This window comes from Rhizopus microsporus (assembly GCF_002708625.1).
Source record: "Rhizopus microsporus ATCC 52813 unplaced genomic scaffold scaffold_3, whole genome shotgun sequence".
NCBI classification, from domain to species: Eukaryota; Fungi; Mucoromycota; class Mucoromycetes; order Mucorales; family Rhizopodaceae; genus Rhizopus; species Rhizopus microsporus.
This window is the reverse complement of record NW_019671918.1, coordinates 1,435,134-1,454,545: the sequence shown is the minus strand read 5'-3', so window position 1 is coordinate 1,454,545 and position 19,412 is coordinate 1,435,134. Positions and strand designations below refer to the sequence as shown.

The 19,412-nt window shown below is 38.2% G+C and overlaps 5 protein-coding genes across 5 annotated transcripts; 3 read left to right on the top strand and 2 right to left on the bottom strand.

Moving 5' to 3' along the window:
• The first annotated feature begins 5,418 nt into the window (after positions 1–5,418).
• RHIMIDRAFT_91740 (uncharacterized protein) lies at positions 5,419–6,411 on the top strand. The gene is made up of 2 exons (XM_023615868.1): positions 5,419–5,695; positions 5,751–6,411. The coding sequence occupies exons 1-2, from the start codon at positions 5,614–5,616 to the stop codon at positions 6,350–6,352; spliced, it is 684 nt and encodes a 227-aa protein (XP_023469374.1). The 5' UTR covers positions 5,419–5,613; the 3' UTR covers positions 6,353–6,411.
• Positions 6,412–7,463, bottom strand: RHIMIDRAFT_303032 (uncharacterized protein; the record flags this gene model as incomplete). The annotated part of the gene is made up of 3 exons (XM_023614405.1): positions 6,412–7,084; positions 7,141–7,317; positions 7,364–7,463. 3 exons carry the CDS (start codon positions 7,461–7,463, stop codon positions 6,471–6,473), a joined length of 891 nt encoding a protein of 296 aa, XP_023469373.1. The 3' UTR covers positions 6,412–6,470.
• A 593-nt stretch (positions 7,464–8,056) lies between these two features.
• Positions 8,057–11,004, top strand: RHIMIDRAFT_91717 (uncharacterized protein). Its single transcript, XM_023615867.1, has 9 exons — positions 8,057–8,361; positions 8,415–8,510; positions 8,566–8,651; positions 8,705–9,147; positions 9,199–9,439; positions 9,488–9,674; positions 9,736–9,947; positions 10,006–10,733; positions 10,783–11,004. Exons 1-9 carry the CDS (start codon positions 8,238–8,240, stop codon positions 10,889–10,891), a joined length of 2,226 nt encoding a protein of 741 aa, XP_023469372.1. The 5' UTR covers positions 8,057–8,237; the 3' UTR covers positions 10,892–11,004.
• A 133-nt stretch (positions 11,005–11,137) lies between these two features.
• On the top strand, positions 11,138–15,518 carry RHIMIDRAFT_248795 (phosphorylase kinase alphabeta; the record flags this gene model as incomplete). Its single annotated transcript, XM_023610559.1, has 11 exons — positions 11,138–11,161; positions 11,211–11,242; positions 11,297–11,376; positions 11,433–11,611; positions 11,659–11,776; positions 11,832–11,989; positions 12,042–12,868; positions 12,917–13,750; positions 13,809–14,075; positions 14,138–14,817; positions 14,866–15,518. 11 exons carry the CDS (start codon positions 11,138–11,140, stop codon positions 15,516–15,518), a joined length of 3,852 nt encoding a protein of 1,283 aa, XP_023469371.1.
• Positions 15,519–15,591: 73 nt separating this feature from the next.
• RHIMIDRAFT_235004 (uncharacterized protein) lies at positions 15,592–16,647 on the bottom strand (the record flags this gene model as incomplete). Its single annotated transcript, XM_023608278.1, has 5 exons — positions 15,592–16,099; positions 16,147–16,280; positions 16,333–16,376; positions 16,426–16,494; positions 16,545–16,647. The coding sequence occupies 5 exons, from the start codon at positions 16,645–16,647 to the stop codon at positions 15,592–15,594; spliced, it is 858 nt and encodes a 285-aa protein (XP_023469370.1).
• Between the last annotated feature and the right edge of the window lie 2,765 nt (positions 16,648–19,412).

The window sequence follows — 19,412 nt, the reverse complement described above, 5'->3', positions numbered from 1 at the left end:
TCAAAGAATCAAAGAATCAAAGAATCAAAGAATCAAAGAACCAAAGAACCAAAGAAGCTATCAGAAAAAATCTACAAGAGACAGTTTTAAATACCAAAGATAATGATATATATCTGGAATCAATGACCAATGAAAAACCATGAAACCCTATCAGATAAAGGTAAGCAAAGCAAACAAGAACTTACATCAGAGACCTAAGGAGCCAAAGACCCACAAAACCAACGGATCTAGAGGCTATTCTAAAAGAATGTTAGTTGATACTTACCTTACCAGAAGCCTACAAAGCTAACGTGCCAAGGAACTATAGAAAGAAGGTTCAGTAAGCGTGAACATATCAAAGCATGAGGCTGATAGAGGCTTCATGGAGCTCTTCATCGCTAGAGGGAAAAAAAAGAAGAGATAAGTAAATGTTCAAGGGTCAAAGAACATGCTTATTTACGTCATTAGAGCTTTTCTTGATAGTCAGAAACAGATATACAAGCTACAAGAAGCAAGTTAGAATCAGTTTAATACGAAATAAATAGGAATTAATCTTTATTATTGGCTGATAGTTAAAGAAGATTAAGAGAGAGAAAAAGGGAAAATCAAATGGGTCTTTCACGAAAACCAACGGAGCTTAAAACAATAATATTTACCCCTTTTTTCTGTAATTTTTTTTTTTTAGCCACATGGTCTCATATGCGCACACACGCACACATAAAGCAACATAGTGCTGTCATTTTATACTTTCTTAAAGTTATTCAAGAGATCTAATCGTGTTTCTTTTCATTGAATTTCGTTTCTATTTACATGCTGAGTTATACCAACAGGCAATATTATTATGCAGCGCGTTCCACTATTTTGATGGCAGCTATTCAAGCATGTTGAAAAAGATATAGATTGAGTTTAGATTTAAAGACTACGGGCCTTACTCCAAACTTTAAAATTTTTTTATTTAGAGCAGATATTGTTATCTTTACTTTTTAGCCCTTGGTAACCATCCACAATGATAACACACACATCAGATATTCATGGGGAAATCATTCGTGTTATTCTAAGAGATACGAGAAAAGTCAATGTAAACCAAGAATGTACTTGTTTATATGGGATGGTCAATTTTCAATATATATATCAAAATTATAAAGGGAAGCATATATATACTTTTAGCCCTTTTCGCTTTTAATCAAATATCAATCATTTGCTACGTAAATTCTGATATAAGCACTCAATTAGCTTCATTCTGTAATAGACGTAGTTATCTTATGACTCACATTTTGGAAATGATAAAAAAGTTTATCCTTTTCCTTGAGTCGGCTGTGATACATGGTTTATTTATAGTTTAGCGTATTTTGGCTTGCTTGCAAGTGTTTCATTTTTATGGAAATCGGCTAAAGGTAATTGTTTTCTTGTAGCTTCATTCCTCTTCAAAAAATAACGTGATTTTATAAAAGATCAAATGAAAAATGTGAGGGATGAAGGATAAGGAGAAAAAAAAAAGAGATTGGCCTGTTATTCAATGAATGATATTCGTTTAAATAGCGTACATCGGAAACATTTACTAACCTAAGGACTGGGCTAAATATCTCTTTTTTTCTTAGGTATACGCAAACCATCTTGTGAGAAACTTGATTTCAAAAATTCTACAATAGGTAATACATTTGCTTGTTTACAACTGGAAAAAAATTAATAGAAGGAAGCATACAAGTACAATTTAAATAGAGATCACCTTCAATATCTGAATACGCAACCTTATCACTAACACAAATATTATTACCATTTGAATTTACGCGTTTTGGATGTTGATAAGAATACGGTATTATCACAAACTATCAGTCAATAAGTAACTATTTTTATAAGGTTGCTGTAATACGCGTTTAGTATTAGAGGGAGCAATTGTCTGTACAAAGTCATGTTCATCTCTATGATCTTCCTGGTGCGACCCATTTACTGACATATTTGGAGCGTCCCAGGAAGGAGCAACGTTGTTCAGATATATACAGATCAAATCAGTTACAATGCTAAAAGAAGTAATGTAATACGCCCATATACAAAAATTTACGGTAGAGATATTTAACTTTGGTAAAAGTGAGCCTTGGCGTTGAATCTTTGCGCTTTCTATTGTTATCCACAAAATACAAGCATTCACGGGTAGCTTGTGCGCTGCGTCAGTGCTTCTTTATCTCTAATACATTTACGTCTATTCTTACTTTATAATTACTTTCTTTTCCACTCAAAACATATCAAGCTTGTCAACATATCGCTCAAACAAGAGATCTTTCACATAAAGTAATGTCACACGGCGGACTAATCAATCACAATCCTGATACAGGAGCCTCGTCTCCAACTACTCTATCCCATGCGAACAAGTCAGCGGCCTTATGACACCCATTTAGAGCTTATTCTCGCTCTATTAAGGATACTAGTCTTATCAATTCTGGGAGAAAAGGCAGCTAAGTCAGCATATCGAGAACGTTGCCAGACTTGCCTTTGGTTTCAATCACATGAGAATAACAGTACTATTTTCGACCTGGGGGCTACAACTGTTTCTCTTGCAAAGTTTTATGCAGCTTTATCAGTACAATACTCAGATGCTATTGTCGCTGTCCCTATACAGTAAGGTTCAGCACATGGCACACTCATTGCTTTTGACTCTGTAGAGATTCATATAAAAGCTTGTTCTATTGGAATTGTTATGGACGGCATTACCATTATCGGCACACCTACCATTCTGGCTTCGAGCAGTGTCTATCGTATCTCCTAGACAAGCTTCCCATTCAACATCCTAATGAGCTCGCACCTCTTTTGATGGATGTACTTAACGTATACGGTCATATACTCCACGTCGGACTCCTTCTCGATCCACAGATGAACCTCTTTTTCGGTAAAGGTTACGCGCTATTGGATGTGACCACTGATGACACCCACTCATGCAAACCTTTAAGCATGAAATTGCATTAGCTGGCGATCGTATCATCTATGCCACTTGGCGAGGCATGGTACAACACTGTTTTTATTGTCATAAACCTGGCCATATTAGAACCAGCTGCCTTCGGTTAGAGAGACAACGCAACAAGACCTGTTACAATTGCGGTATATCTGAGCATATTTTCCATTCCTGCTATAAACAAGGAGCAGATAGAGTGGGGGACAACCGTAGATATGAAAATTATATTGATCCGAACTCTTTGTCATTCTTCCATCAAACATATGTTAGCACAACCTCGTCTGCCACATCTACTGGTACTGAGATCTCAGCTGCTATCGATCAATACCATCTGTCAGCTAGTTCGAATTTCCCATTAGAACTTTCAAATCAACCTCCAGATACTGCACTCACTGAATCCGAAAAGATTACTGAAGAGGACGATTCCGATTCCTCTAATCATCCTGATGACAACGTTGACGATAGCTGTTCCGTGGACTCGAAAGAGGCCGATTCAATGAATATGGAAAAAAAGGAAGCTAATAGGCTGCTAAAGAATCAAGAGTTGTCTCTGTTCGAGCTCACAAACGTTAGACCGGAGCATACTGACAACCCAATAGCCAACATTCAGAGTGTTCTTGCGGGGCTTGACTGCGTCTCTCCTCTCAATCCACCCTTATCAATTTCTCGGCTCAATTGTGTAGATTTACTTTCTCGTCGCTGTCTCTTACTGCAGATAGTCCGTTGTTCAAAGTCCTGGCTTACGCAGATGATATTCTGGTCTTCTTTTCTGATTCATTGGAGATAACTCAAGTTCTTGATGTCCTTCATCTCTACGAGCAAGCTTCTAACGCCAAGCTTAACAGATATAAGACTATTGCTGTTTCTCTTTCAGGCGATCCTTTGCTGACATGGCAGCGCAATCTCTATGACCATGGTATCGCTCAGTGGTATCATCAGTCGTCGCCGGAAACGATGGTATACCTAGGCTTTCCTCTTACAAGTACGCCCTCCCAGCTCAATGCATTCCTGGATGGTCTACTCGACTCCATGTTCAAGCATTGCTAGATGATGATCTTTCGTCGCCTGTCGATTAATGGTCGCGGTTAGGTGGCCAAATTCTTGGTTCTTAGTCGGATATGGTAAGCCACGCCTATTTTCACCTCTCCTGAGACTTTCTTGAGAACACTCTGTCATAGTATGGAGCGTTAACATTACATGCGCTAGAAAACGCGTCAGATAATACACTAATGTCACAGGCGCTGCATGTAGTGTTATCAACAAAACTTTTCAATGTATGGAGTCATGCTAAACTTAGGAACAGAAATATTCTCATGTTCTTTGATGTAGAGTACAAATTTATAAAGCTGCCATCTTAGTTTGTGTTTCTTTTCAAGAAGAAAGAGATAAAATATTTTTAATTTCTGTATTTGCTTTTATATTGTCAGTTCACTCTACAAAGAATCAAGTTCACTTGAGCTGTAATTATGATATATTCGTATTTTGCATCAATGGATGTTCCATTGGACAGCCATAGGTTAGGTAGAGATTTTGGTAGTGTGAAGCTGTAAAGTGACTTCACATGTAGCGTCTAGAAAAAGCGCCTGTAGCATTATCCTTCTTATGGTGCATGTAGTATTCACCTTATGGGAAACATTTAACAACAGTGAAAAATGATAAAGACTACAGGCAGAGGAGCTGAGCTTAAATGGTCTAGAAAAAATTACGGAATCGTCTCAAGTACTTGATCAAGTGTTCAACAAGCCTTACCAATAAAGTAAAATAGAAACAGGTTTGTAAACCAGGTTCTAACCTCACTGATCATAATTATATGAATCATATCTCTTTCTTCATTTTTAGTAGAGGTCACCAATTACAGTTTCCATAGAAACAAATAAGGACACGTACTGTCTTTTGATAAAGTATCTTCAATAATTGCCAACTTAAAGCTCAATCGCCACTCAAACAGGATTCTTAGAAAATAAATCCGAATATGACAGAAGCAGAATTGTGTATATCGATTATTCTTCTTTCTTCCCCTATATTCTTATTCACTTGTTTCTAAAACGTCTTAAAGTGATGGCCAGCATGAGTTTTCATGTTGTTTGTGCGGAGTTTAACCTTTTTCTAGGCTGCATATTTGAAGAAAAAGGAGTGGACGATGGCCTATAGTTTAGTAGGTTACACCAAGTCGAGTTCCAATTTAAACCTTGTTATGCCTATTCATTATTTAGAACAAAGAAATGTAAGAAGTGCACGGAACGTTAGGATTGGGTCCTGGGCAAGTGTTCAAGTTGCTATGGTTACTGATGCTCTTTTTAAAATATCCAGGAGTAAACGTGTTTATTATAACTCGTTATCTTTCTTTCTTTTTTTCTTTTAGGACTGAATTGCTTCTATTTTAATGAAAATCCAGACGCTACTGCACTTCTAGTTGTCAAAACACGATCAGCCATTCCTTATATAGAAACTTTCATTTAGTTGATGGGTGAAGGCAATAAAATTAGAATAAACATGCAAAAGTAAGAAAAAGGAAAATCATAATGTACCACACCTGCTTTCATTTAAAACAACGCACGCTTCAATTTACACAAAGGTTAATTGAGTGAAACAGCTCGAGTATATAAAGCACTTGGCAGCCTTTGCTTTTTTCTTCAGTACATCCCACCCTTTCTCTTCTCCAACACTTACCCCCCTTCCTATCACTAAAAATGAAGTTCACTTTGATCGCTACTGCTGTTGCTCTTGCTACTGCTGTCTCTGCTCTCCCTAACTGTCACAAGGAATATGTTGGTAAGATCATCCGATCTGCATTATGTTTACATACTCATCATTTTTCATTTTATAGCCAAGAAGGGTGACACCGTTGCCTCTGTTGCTAAGGAACATGGTGTTTCTATCCAATCCTTGTACAGATGGAACGCTGGCAACATCGACAACTCTCACGAACTTACTGAAAACGCCGTCTACTGTGTCAATTCTGCCCTTGGCAAGAGAAGCTGGTTCTACAAGACCGAAGGCCTCTCTGGTCAAAAGTTAGCTCTCGCTAAGAAGAAGGCCGCCGCTGCCAAGAAGCACACCAAGAAGGGAAAGAAGACCACCAAGAAGTCTAAGAAAACCACCAAGAAGACTACCAAGAAGACTACCAAGAAGAATGGTAACAACGGTAACAAAGGAAACAACGGAAAGGTCAGCCAATCTCGCCCCGGTGACAACTGGAGCTCTACTCCCAAGAACGCCCCCTCCAACGCTGTTAGACACATCATCTCCACCTGTAACAAGTACTCCACTGTTACCTCCAAGGATAGCTGGTGTGGTGACTTCTCCAAGAGAAACGGTATCTCCATCTCTGACCTCTACAAGTGGAACGCCGGTCTCCACGGTCCCGGTAAGCACGAATGTGACAACCTCGACGACGGCAGAGCCTACTGTGTTGGCGTTAGCCATTAAATAAAGCATTAAACAGCATGGTGTATTCTTTATACTACATTACACATCCTTTTATTTCCCTTTTTGTTTATTGTGAAAAAATTATTTTACATATAAACAGTATAGAAAAATAAACACTTCATTTCTCTTCATGACTGTCCATTGCTTCCTTTTCTATTAATTGATCTATATCTACAATACGCCAATTCCAATTGATCACTGGTTCTCCTGTCTCACTGTCTCTCGAACGCACCATCTTGTTGGCAGGTTGAAAATACGGTGTAGCAAATCGAATACGTAAATCGCGTCTTCCTTCATCATGTAGTAGTATCTCGTCAGTTTCCTTAAGTGTCGCTTGATATACAACATCAGCATCCACCACGACATCAACGCTTACTTGAATGCCCTCGATAATACTTTCTCTAATGCGCTGCTTGTATTCTTGAAACGATTCTTGATCTTCGTTTTTTCCTTTATTTACTCCAAATTGTAAGGTTGCCCATCGAAAGATGTCATATTTATCATTGTCGTCTGAATAAGCTGCAGGATTTCCCATGGTTACCCAGACATCATCTACATTTACATCATATATTTGAGGTAGCTGAATGGATATGTTTGCATCTGAAGGCGCGGATTCTGTATATCTATGTAAAAGAGCAGGTCCAAATATATGCTCTATTTCTTCTCTTGGCTCTTCTGGGTGTTGCAACTGATCAGAAAGTAGTTGTAAGGCTTTACGTGTCGCCAGACTAGCTGTAGATATGCATATTCATAAGCTTGTCCCTGTTTTAGAAAGTGCTGCAACTCACCTCCCACTAAGAACTGGTCTGGAAAGTAATTCATACCAGTGTTGAGTTGAAGTATACGCGTGGCTACCCAGTTGGTAGCCATACGCTGAATGCTGATAGGAATCATGCCCATGATAGGATCTGTTGTTTCATAAGGGTAGTTTGTAATTCGAGGCTTGTCCTTGGAAAGTAACCAAGCTAGTTACAATTAGTATCTTTCAAAATAATATTAAAGATAACCTACGAAAATCTTTAATTGTCTTGGGAGAACTGCTAATGCTTCTCCAAAATAAACGCGGTGTGTGTCCAATGACTCTTTTATATGCTGATGTGAGTAGAGTCATGATAACAAAAGAAATAAAATAAAAAAACGTGTGTACATGTAAGTGCGTGTATGTTAATTAAAAGTCAGTAACAAGTTTAAATTCATACGGTTTTTTACATTTTAACTTTACCTGTAAATATCTAAACTCTTCTTTGGCAAAAGGAAAGTTATGTACGAGGCAACAGTATTAAGCTCAATGAGGACAGCGGAAAGGATGAGGCAGGGTACTTTTGGAAATAAAATGCAGCAGCATTTTCATGAATGTTTTTCGAAGCATTGGTATCACGGTTCCAAAGCATCTCGCAGCTCTGGCAAGCTAGGACGCTTGTTAAACCAATATAAACAAACATCATTTCTCGCTTTTGGCACTCGAGATACGTCCTTGTAAACTTTAGTGTTTATTTTTTGTTTATCGAAGTGCTGAGCTCGCCAACATAAGTCGCCAGCAATATTTTTTCTTTTTCTTCTTTATTTCAGCATATCGAACAAAACACTAGTGATGTCAGCCTATTGCCGCTTTATCTTTACAGCGTCCTTGCTCCTCCATACCATTGCCAAAAGCAATAGTAGGCGGTGAATGGGCTACAAGCTTAATGCTGGCATAAAGAGACACTGGACTTACCAATATATTAAGTATAAAAGACACGTAGCTGCATTTTCATAAAGGGCTCTCGTATTTTTATAATCTGTTTAATGTCGTCCGAAAAAGGCAAGTAAATCATCTGAATTCAAATTTCTGTTTGTCCAATTTTAGGTTAAAGCCCTGTGTTCTTTTATATGCCAGATTTAACAGATGGAATCAAACGCTGCATCTGTCAGACGTCAGGAAAGAAATAGTATCTTGAAAAAGTATTATGGAATCAATGGTAAAGCTGTAAATAATCAAACAGTCGTAGAGGAAAGGCCATTTGACTTGGGTAAATAAAAGAATAAAAAAAATACACAGCTTGTAAACTTGCAACACTTGTAGATGCAGACACGTTTAATTCTAGCAAATATTTTGCTAATCTACTCAAAGAAAAGACCCTGAGAGAACTTATGGAAGCTGACAACTCGCTCGTCGCAGGTATAATATATGCATTGTTTGTTGAAGAATTTGTATTTACTCATCTATTAAATAGAAATACGAGAAATTGACGGTGATATGAAGACTCTGGTTTATGAAAACTATAGCAAGTTTATTAGTGCAACAGATACGATAAGAAAGGTAAATTTTTAAGAGACCAAAAGAAAGAGGAAGCCTAATTGAGAACTTACTAGATGCGGTCTAATGTTGAAAACATGGAATCTGAAATGAGCAAACTCAAAGAGAATATCACCACTATATCCAATCAATCCAAATGCATCAATGAGACTTTGAGTCCTAATCGTACAAAGATCCAGCAGTTATCTACAGCTCATAATTCACTCAAAAGGCTTCAGTTTCTCTTTGACTTACCAAGTCAGTTGCAACACTACCTCAACAGGGGCAAATATCTACAAGCTATACAGTATTATGCAAAGGCAAAGCGACTTTTGAACAACACAGCGGCATTTAAAGGAATAGAAGAAGAATGTAATGTTATTATGGAAAAGGTCAAACAGGATATTTGGTCACAGCTGCAAGAAAGAGAAGCTTCATTGGAAAACGTTGCAGAGAATACAAGATTGTTGGTTTTACTTGGTGAAAACAAGTCTAGGCTATGTAGAGAGTATATTGATATGTAAAGTGACATTATGTTCTATTGCAACGAAAGCTAACATTGGTATCCTAGACAAACAACAGCGCTTCAGAGAAAACAAAGTGAACAAGCAGAGTCATCAACAGTTGATGATATACTATCAAACTTTATTATACCATTAGAAAATATCGTCAACCATTTTGATCACTTATTCTTAACCAAAGATGACCTTGATTCGGCTGAAAAGGAGGAAGCTAAACAGAGCTTATTATATGCCATTCAACCATTCATTGACGCATTCTTTGTCTTAGTCAAAACATTTATGCAGTTACCCGTAAGCAGGCATGCCTATACTCACGTGTGAGACTAACAAAAATTAAAGAACAAAATACCAGATGATCCACCTAAACAAATAGACTACCTTTGTCAACTTAAGGATGCCATATCCAGCCGTGCAGTATCTTTGGATTCTATCACTGGTATTAGCGAACGTATGGATGTACTTGGTGCCAATTGGAAGAACGAATTGATAAACAGGATATTTCGTACTGCAATTGATGGCGTGAGGGGTAAGAGAATGGAATGTTCTTGAAAGGGGGAAAGATCTTTCTAGACTGACGTGTGATATAGACCGAGTTCAAGAATTCATAAAAGAGATCAAGATGATGGATAATGATACGGATAGAATGATCAAGTTTATTCAGGATACCCAAGCATGGCTAACAGATCATGTAACCAAGTCATGTTTATTACCCTTGAAGACATACTTTGCTAAAGAATCACCAGATCGAGTGAGACATGGCTTGAGATCAGTATGGGAAGATATTACAAACGTGTTTCAGGTGATTATTATACATTGTATGTCTTTCTTTGCTGTATTCATCATATGCTTTACGTTAGAGTGTTGCAAAGAATGTAATACTTGATAGACATCTACTGCAAATCGTAATGCTAGCCATTTCTCGTCTCTGCTATGACCTTGCTGACAACAGTGTATATCAAACATATACCATTTTTTCATATGAATTTTACATAAAGACACAGGAAGTTGGGTACCGCGCACCATCCCTGGACCCAACCGTTATACCGGATATGAATGCTGTGATTGAACAATGCTTAAATGTTGGTCAGTCCTTGCTTAATCAACAAATTGTTCATGACGGATACCGACTATCGACGAGAGTACAGGAAGCTTATTTATTTAGGGAGCCATCATCTGTTGTGAATCAAGTATCACCTGTGTGGATCACCATCTTTCAACAGTTGAAGCAGATTGAAGTGTTAATGAGCGCCTTGTTTCCTCAGCAACAACAAGAGGAAAAAGACAAGGATATGGAAGATGAAGCTTCTGCTACGTTATCTACAGCAACGGAAGGTGTCATTGAACGATTTGGTATTGACATGATGATGAATTATAGTATAGATAAATTATTTGCAGAGAGAATTGAGGTCTATCGAAAATTGGAACCTACTCCGGCCTCAGTCTATCATGGCTTAGTGGTTATTCTTTTGAAAGCATTTTTAGAAGTAACGAGACAGATACAGATGGATACGGTCATGTTTCAGCAAATTCACGTTGATGTAGAATATATCGGAAGAACGGTCTGGTCATTTGCAGGAGAAGAAAAGTAAGTGTAAAAAAGCAGAAGTGACATATTATTTATATAAATTATATAGATGGGTCATAACACTACTTCAAGAAACTATTTCCAGTGCTTACACGAGGTGTGAATCACCAAGTAAACTAAGCTTGAATGAGCTGGAAATTATTCTTTCTCTACAATAAAAGGGGGAATGGCTGATAAAAAGTGTATCTGGTTCACTGAGTCTCAAAAAGTTTATCTACAAAAAAATTCAACCACTGCAGTATTTTGGTTGATCTAAAAAAATAAATTTCACCTTTTTTCTCTCTTTTTCATAATATAAAATGCCAACGAAAGCATCAAGAGAAAAGATTTTAGAAAGATTAGACTATTATTATCATATAATTTATAATACTATCCTTTGTAAACAACACCCTGCAAGCGGATTAATGCCTGCTTCTACAGCTATCACAGTATGACATTTATATTATTTAATTTTGTTGTACCAATGATTTTTCATAGACTCATGGAGATTATACCGACGCTTGGGTTAGGTAAGTATCCCTTTTTTCCTTAATCGAGATAGATATAATTAATCTTTATTCAAGGGATAATGTATATTCAATTTACGCGGTCTATGGTTTAGCTTTAGCTTATCAAAGGATCGATGATAGTACAGGAAGAGCATGTAAACGAATCTGTCATCTTTAATTCCGATTCCTTCTCATCTTCTTTTTTACATAGTTGAGCTTCAATATTCGGTTATCAAACTTATGCGGGGTCTGTTATTTGCCATGATGCGCCAATCACACAAGGTAGAACAGTTTAAACAGACGCAGGCTTTAGAACACGCACTTCATGCAAAATATAATACAGCCACGGGTGAAGCTGTTGTAGGAGATTTTGAGTGGGGACACTTGCAGGTAATTCAAAAGAAAAAAGAAAGGGGCCTGTTACTCATATTCAATAGATTGATGCAACAAGCTTATTCATTTTAGCACTAGCAGACATGACCACAGCAGGATTCAGCATTATTTATACTCAGGATGAGGTTGATTTTGTACAGAATCTTGTGTTTTATATAGAACGTAAGGGGATACATGCATCAGTTCTGCATAGGTCGTCCATTAACACATGTTGTAGGCGCGTATCGAACACCGGATTACGGTATTTGGGAAAGAGGAAACAAGATCAATCATGGACAGCCCGAGCTTAATTCTTCATCCATTGGTATGGCCGTAGCCGCACTACGCGCGATTGATGGTGTTAACCTGTTTGGTGTTCGTGGTGGCTCTTCTACAGTAAGCCCATGGATAAGCGGTCAAATAGAACGGTTCATAACTTTCTTGATAGGTCATTCATGTCTTGCCTGACGAATTGACAAGGAATTCAACCATCTTACTTAGCTCTTTACCCCGAGAATCAAACTCTAAAGAAATTGACGGCGCCTTACTTTCTGTTATTGGATTCCCAGCATTTGCAGTTGATAATCCGGATCTAATCCAACAAACACGAACTGAGATTATCAAGAAACTGGAAGGAAAGTATGGTATGAAGCGTTTCCTTAGGGATGGTCATCAGACAGTGTTGGAAGATACCAGCCGACTGCACTATAACGCTAATGAACTTGAAGTATTTGAAAACATTGAATCCGAGTGGCCTCTGTTCTTTACATATCTCGTCCTTGACGGTTTGTTCACGGGCGACTTGTCACTTGCAGAGGAGTACCGTAAAAAGCTGGAACCACTTGTGACGACAAAGGAGGGCCAAGAGGATATTCCTCTATTACCTGAGTTGTATTACGTTCCCCGAGAATCCATTGAAGCTGAAAAGGCAGACCCTCATTCGCAACAACGCGTACCGAACGATAACGTACCTCTTGTCTGGGCTCTGTCACTTTATTTCTTGGGTGGTCTTATTACGGAACGTTTAGTTTCGCCATCTGAAATTGATCCTATGGGTCGCCGGTTCACAAAGATGCATAAGGAAAACTTGATTCAAATCGTTTTACTGGCTGAAAACAGAAAACTGCAATCGACACTTTTGACGTACGGCATAGAGACGCAGACATTAGAACAGATACCTTCAACTACGACCATTTTACCTGCTCAGGCTTTAGTAGACGTCTATGCTGGGTTAGGTTTGAATACCAAGCTGGCGATGAGCGGAAGACCCAAGAGGTAAAGCTAGAATTCATAAATAACAATATTAATCTCTTTTATTACCAGACCTATTGGTGTTTTGGGAACATGTCGCCTGTACAAGATTGAAGGCCAACTGTATGCATTTACCCCTCACTTTATGGACAACAATGAGTTCTACATCAACTCGGATCCAGACTATCTCGTGTCCGAATTTGAGAACGAACTAAACTTTACGAACCGAAACTGGTATTATGCCGGACGTCCGACCATGGTTGTCCTCTTGACGCATGATCTCTTGGGAGCTACGCGCAGGCAAAACAATAAAAACCTGCTTAATTTCTTTAGTAGTCTCCGTAGTGGTGCTGCTTGTCAGGGTAACGTCGGTGTCCGTCTTTGTCGACTGGCTGAGACGATCAACACAAGCAACATTGAGTCTCTGGACTTTTTGGCTCATAAGCCCGAGGTAGACTGGTCCGCAATTGTCGCTCATGCATCTGTCAATAAGACGGATAAGAGGTTGGGGTATAATGAAAGTATGACGCAGGCCAGTACGCCAGGTCATCGCACACCTCACGGAGGAAGAACGCCCAAGCGAAAGCACACGACTACATTCTATGGGAAATCACTCGTGTCTCCTCTTGATAAGTTGAATGGCACTTATTTTGATGAACTAGCTGATGCTCTCTCCAAACTCAAGACCGAGCAGTTCAAACTCAAGGAACCTGCAGTGCTCTGTGAATCTCCCGCGGAAGAACAAGAGAAAAGGACGGGCATTATTCATAAACCAGATGTCGGGTCACCAAACGAAATGCTCGCATTGACTTTAGGCGATGACTCTCAGTTCAACCAGGCTGTAGACAGTTTATCAGCATCTGTGAATTTATATGATCAAATAGGTAAAGAGGAAGAAAAAAAAGGGTAGCAGACAACTTACGTTTTGACCTAAAGACCTGCTTCAATACTTGGCATCATGTAGGCCCATGAACTACTATATTCAAGAAATCGAAGCTACTATTCAGGACTTGGTTGAAGAGGTCTACTTGAAATCCAAGAGGCTTCAATACTGGTCTATTGCTCGACAGGCTGCTGGACTGCTTCATAAAACTGTACCTTCACTTACAATTAACATTACAGATCTTGTTATTCGTCAAAAACAAGTCAGTATTGGCTCTGGACCTTTAGAATATTTCATCTCTATGCCTGTGGCTCCAGATACTCTTAACAAGATGATTTCTGATCATTGGTAAATATAAACAAAAGCAAAAAAAAAAGGGAAGAAAATGTAGTCTCATTCATCTTGTATAGTAATGATGATGTTCGAGAGGGGCCTATCGTGCAAGAAATTGTTACCAACTTGGGCAATTTGATCCGTACACAACCATACATGTTTGAAGGCATTCTCCGTTTACGTACACACTATATTATCATTGCACTTCGAGAAGAGATCAGCCGTACTCGACACTTTGACGAGGAAGAAGCTGTGGAACATTTGATGCAGCTGTCTCCATTTGAATTAAAAACATTGCTAAGCACTATTCTTTCTGGACCTGCCCTTTGTGCAGTGGATGAGCAACAACAGCTTCAGCAAGAATCTAGCAGCTATATTCCTTTAGTCATGAAAGACTCTGAGGTGGTAATCAAAGCACAGTCTGGTGGATACTATGCTGGAAATTTTGCCAAAGTTGAGATCAATAGTACAATAATGGAAGCAGGCTCGAGAGGTATTCATGCTTGGGTTATTGACCTTGAAAAGAGAGTCATCCTTGAGCGCGAGTCGTTTGATACCCACATTTCTGAAGAGGAAAGTCAAGCCTTTGTAGGCTTTTTGAACACACTCAAGCCAGGTACTGTGGTCATCATGGCATCCAAGGATGAATTTACAGAACATTTGACGGATGAAGCCCTGTTTACGATGGAACAGTTGGGAAGCACCAGGATTCGGCAAGTCAGTTATCGAGACTCTTATGTCTTTATTGGAGAATTAGGTAAGATGTAAATATAAAAAGAAGAACACGTATTTATTTTTACATTAGGCGTGCCACAAAACTCATTAGAGGCGCACCAAGCGTCAATGAACGGTCCAACCGAGATGATTGAAAAGATCATTTCATTGGAAAAACGGGACATGGACACCAAGGAAGTAACAGTAGACACCATCCATTACTACTTCCCCAATTCCAATGGTCGCTGGCTTCATCGTCGTAAGAACGATGGATCTCTTAATCGAGTCCCCTCTCTGCAGTTTTTCCCTCAGGTCTGGTCTATTCTTGACCAGTCAAAAGGATTAATCATCAAGAGCCATACTTTACCAAGAGATCCAATTGTGCTCGAAAAGACACCTGAGGAGTTCAATTTTGCTTTGGCTGTAGAGTCCTTTTTGGGATGGTTCAGTGACCCTGCTGAGCGACAAATAGCAGTCGAGATCTTAACTATTGCTTATGAGCAGCTGCGCAAGCCGATTAACAAGATGCTTGACTTACCGCTCATTATTGAGACATGTATCAAGTCATTCTGGGCTAAATGGATAGACATTAATAGAGAAAAGCTTCAAGGTGCCTTGTTTAAGGACGGAACAGAATATGAAAAGCATGTGGCCTTGGCACGTCGATTATTCTTTGATTTGCCGTATGAAGGAACTGAAAGTACAAGTGCATATATAAGGCAGTGTTTAACGGAGTTTATTTAAGATAAAAATAAAAACAAGAGAACTGGGTCCATTGTACTACATCTTACATGATTTCATTGTTCAGAGGGTATTTTTAGGCGACGATTTTAAAGTAGCCAGATTGGAAGGTACATGGCTCATTGCTTTGTGCGGAGCTGGTGACTTGGATCTTGTAGTAGTATTGAGCATTGGAGTCATACTTGTCTTGAGGAATCTTGATTTGATCTTTAAGGGTGATCACGTTAGGTAGTAATTCACGACCAGACCAGACGGAATCAACTAGTTCATCTTGGCCACTTTCTGACTTCTTGTAGATGTCTACCTTGGTCAAGTATTCTGTTTGTGAAGCACTGTCACGGTTCAAGGTGATGGCAACATGACTGCCTTGCTTGGCAAAATCACCTTCTTTAGGACTTTGAACCTTGAGACCGAAGCAACCCTTGATATGATCAGGATTGTAAATGCTGGGATCGTCCAAGTGTTCATTATAAGAGACAAAGCCAGCTTCGTTAGTATGAGCGCCTGTAGTCACCTTGAAGTTGGGAGAAGTCTTGAGACAATCTGGACCATGGCCACCGTTGACGACGTTGGTAACCCAGACACTAATTAGAGTCAATAATTGGCACTTTCCAAAAAAAGAGGAACTCACCGGAAATAATAAACACCAGCGGTGACGTTGGCTGGAATAGTGTCTGTAAGAGTAGCTTGAGTGCTTAATTGGTATTTGCCAGCCCAGATGTTTTGAACATATTTAGGGTTGTTGTCACTGCCAACAGAGAATAACTAGAATGGATTTGAATAATAGATCCCCTTTTTAATAGTCATTTAAACTTACGTCTACTCCAGTAATCGTCTTTTCATAGTTGTTTTGAACACGAGCTAAAAATAGAGTTGGTTAAATGAAAAAAAAAAATCGCAACACACTTACTAACTGTGATCGTAGCATTTTGTCCTGGGCTCACTACATCGTTAGTAGTGGGTGTGGTAACATCAAGTCCTAGATAATAATAAGTATATTGACGATCATATATACACACAATCGTTTACCTCCACAAAAAGCTTCGATAGCATCTGACATACTATCAGCATTGACAGATGAACTAAAAAGAGCCAAAGCGGCAAGAGCAGCAACTTTAATAGAAAACTTCATGATTTTTTTTAAAAAAAAGGGACGCTGCTTAAAGAAAGAAAAAGCGAGAGAGCAACAGAAAAAAGAAGAGTAAAAAATTTGTACCTTTTATATATTTTTTTTTTGCCACTAACTCAAATTAAGGAGGAGGAGGAAATACTAAGAAGAATAACCGTAACACATATTAACTCGTCATCTTAAATTTCCCGGATTCAATTTGACATTCTCGGCCATCTTGTTCAATAGTGGCCCTATAAATAATATGTTAAAGAGGACCAATCATTCCTATTTCGAATATGCTTACCGGAACCAAAATGTATTGGGTGAAGCTTGCTTTGAAAGCTGACTTAAATCTTGTTGGATCGCAGTGACTCTGAGTAACTCATCATGCCCTTTCCATGTATTTACGACTTTGTTTGTATCTTGAACAATATCAACTTGAACAAGATAACCAACATCCTTTTCCTCTGAGTTGCCTTTTTTTATGATCGTATCATGAGTATTTTTTTACTTGAGCTATGTAATCTTATTCCTTACCAAGAATAAAGTAAGTCAGATCCTGTTCTTGAATATTCGAGTCCGGTTTTGGGTATATTATTTTAACACCTAACCAACAGGTATCAAACAAAGACTTATAATCATACATTTTATATCCTCTTTACCCTGGCATTCTTGCTGCTGTGCAAATACAGCAACAATGATGTAAACCAATAGAATACACACAAATTTATACATCTTTATATGCATTGTTTGCATATGAAAAAGAAAGAGAGAAAGATAAAAAAAGGGGACACACAAACATCGGCATTGATTATTAGTGGCTTTTTTGTGCTTAAAATAGAATCAATTTTCCATGTTTGTAACAATTTCCTATTCTTTTATAATACACCTTTTTCATACACTATAGAGAGAAAAAACTGCACAGTGAAATGCATTTTGGGACATTTTATTAAAAGAGTTTCATACACCCACAAAAAAAAATCGTACACTTTAAGGGACGATTATAAGCAACTAAAGAAACCTATGTTGAGTGTCGTACAAAGTGTAATGTAAGATGATCTAGGTAGGCAAATCAATATCTCCAGTCTTTTCAACAGCATATAAGTCGAATAGTATATATATCTGATTCCAGACCCTCACAAAGAACAAAGGGAACAAAAAACTCGTGGCGTCATTGTCATCTGGTTTTCCTTTTCGAATCAAATCCTTCAAATGTATTAAGCTTGAGATAACAGCCTTTTTCTTATCATCATAATGCCTCCAGGGCTCAACTTCCTTTGAAAATTCAGACAAAGGAAACACTACATGCACCAGAAGTTAGACTAATACTACGGGCGCTATATTTACTCATTACCTATGATACCTTCCAATAAAGCCTTTGAATGCGTAGCGTCACGCTAAACACAACTTGTTTCTTTTCAAGAAGAAGAGATAAAAAGAAATGTTATTTATTTATTCTAATTTTAAGTTGTCAGCTTGATCAAAAAAGACCATTTACGATAAATTCGTACTTACGTTATTTAGCCTATTTTCTGGTGTGTGTAGTATTCATCTAATAAAAATACAGTAGTAGTCATTGTAGATGTATGAGGTTTTCAGCAAAAGAATAATAATCACTCAACGAGGTATCTAATTTTTAATAAGCAAATTCATCTTCTCATTCACACATTCTTTTTTTTTTATCTTTAAGCTTACTACTAATTCAATCATTTCTTCGAGATAAGTGTAGGCATCACTGATGGTAGAGAGTATGATGATGTCCAAAAGATATACGAGATAATCTTCTGCAAGAGTGAATACCATACTATATAGTTCAGTTTATTTTTACAAATAAAAATCATTTTATAAATACGCGCTCTATCTTCTTCTTGCTAGGAGAGGAAGAGAGTAACAGATGTACTGGTCTCTTGAGGTGGTTGGCAGATCAACATATTGTTTACGGCTTGGCTTTCTTGCATGATAACGCCGATTTTTCCTTGTGAGATTTTCTATAGTGATAAGCTTATTGAAAAACAAGAGCTTTGTGCAGTATGCTTTTACGCCTTTATTCACTTTAGAGGCCTCGAATTAATTTTAGCAAGAAAGCTGCGAATATCACTGTAGATGCCTTTTGCGGTTGGCGAACGGTGTTGATTGATAGTGAAATATAATCTTCAGTTGCTTGCTAAGAAAAAGGACCAACCTTTTAAGGAACACAAGAAAATATCATTAGGAAATTCAAGAGCTTTGTGATATTTGTGTTTATAGGTGGTAAATAGTAAAAGATCAATTGATAACATTTATTATTAAAAAGAAAAGCTATTGACCCTGGAACTAACACCTCATCATCGGATAAACCACTGTTTCGACAGACCTATTGCTGCATGCCTTTCTTCTGTCTCACCATTGCTTAGTTCTGTCGTATGTAACTATATTCTCTGTATGATCTATTGTCACTTATTCTCGTGCCCAGCCATTATGTTCTTGTCTTCCTTCAAGAAAACCTTTTTTCCACACTGTCTTTTAGCGATTTCATCAATTTCCCTGCAAGATCCCCGGTCCTTTAAACGCCCCCTTTGTGGAGAGGCGAGCATATTGAGGGACTTCTCTGCCTCCTTCAGAACTGGGATGTGGTTACACCTTCTTATCTCTTGCTAAGACATTCAGTATAGTCTATCATTCAAAAGAAACAGTCCAGTTCTTATGTGATATACAAACAGCAGCTTATGTCAATTTTTTTTCTTTCCTTTTGCTCAAATGCCGTGATTTAATAGATGTTGTTTATTTTATGTTTTCCCAACCCATAC

Bases quoted from the DNA above. Each gene is read 5' to 3' on its own strand.
- RHIMIDRAFT_91740 (XM_023615868.1), top strand. From the start codon at position 5,614: ATGAAGTTCACTTTGATCGCTACTGCTGTTGCTCTTGCTACTGCTGTC. The intron at 5,696-5,750 runs GTAAGATCATCC...TTCATTTTATAG, and splicing joins CTGTCACAAGGAATATGTTG to CCAAGAAGGGTGACACCGTT.
- RHIMIDRAFT_91717 (XM_023615867.1), top strand. From the start codon at position 8,238: ATGGAATCAAACGCTGCATCTGTCAGACGTCAGGAAAGAAATAGTATC. The intron at 9,148-9,198 runs GTAAAGTGACAT...TTGGTATCCTAG, and splicing joins TGTAGAGAGTATATTGATAT to ACAAACAACAGCGCTTCAGA. The intron at 9,675-9,735 runs GTAAGAGAATGG...CGTGTGATATAG, and splicing joins TGCAATTGATGGCGTGAGGG to ACCGAGTTCAAGAATTCATA.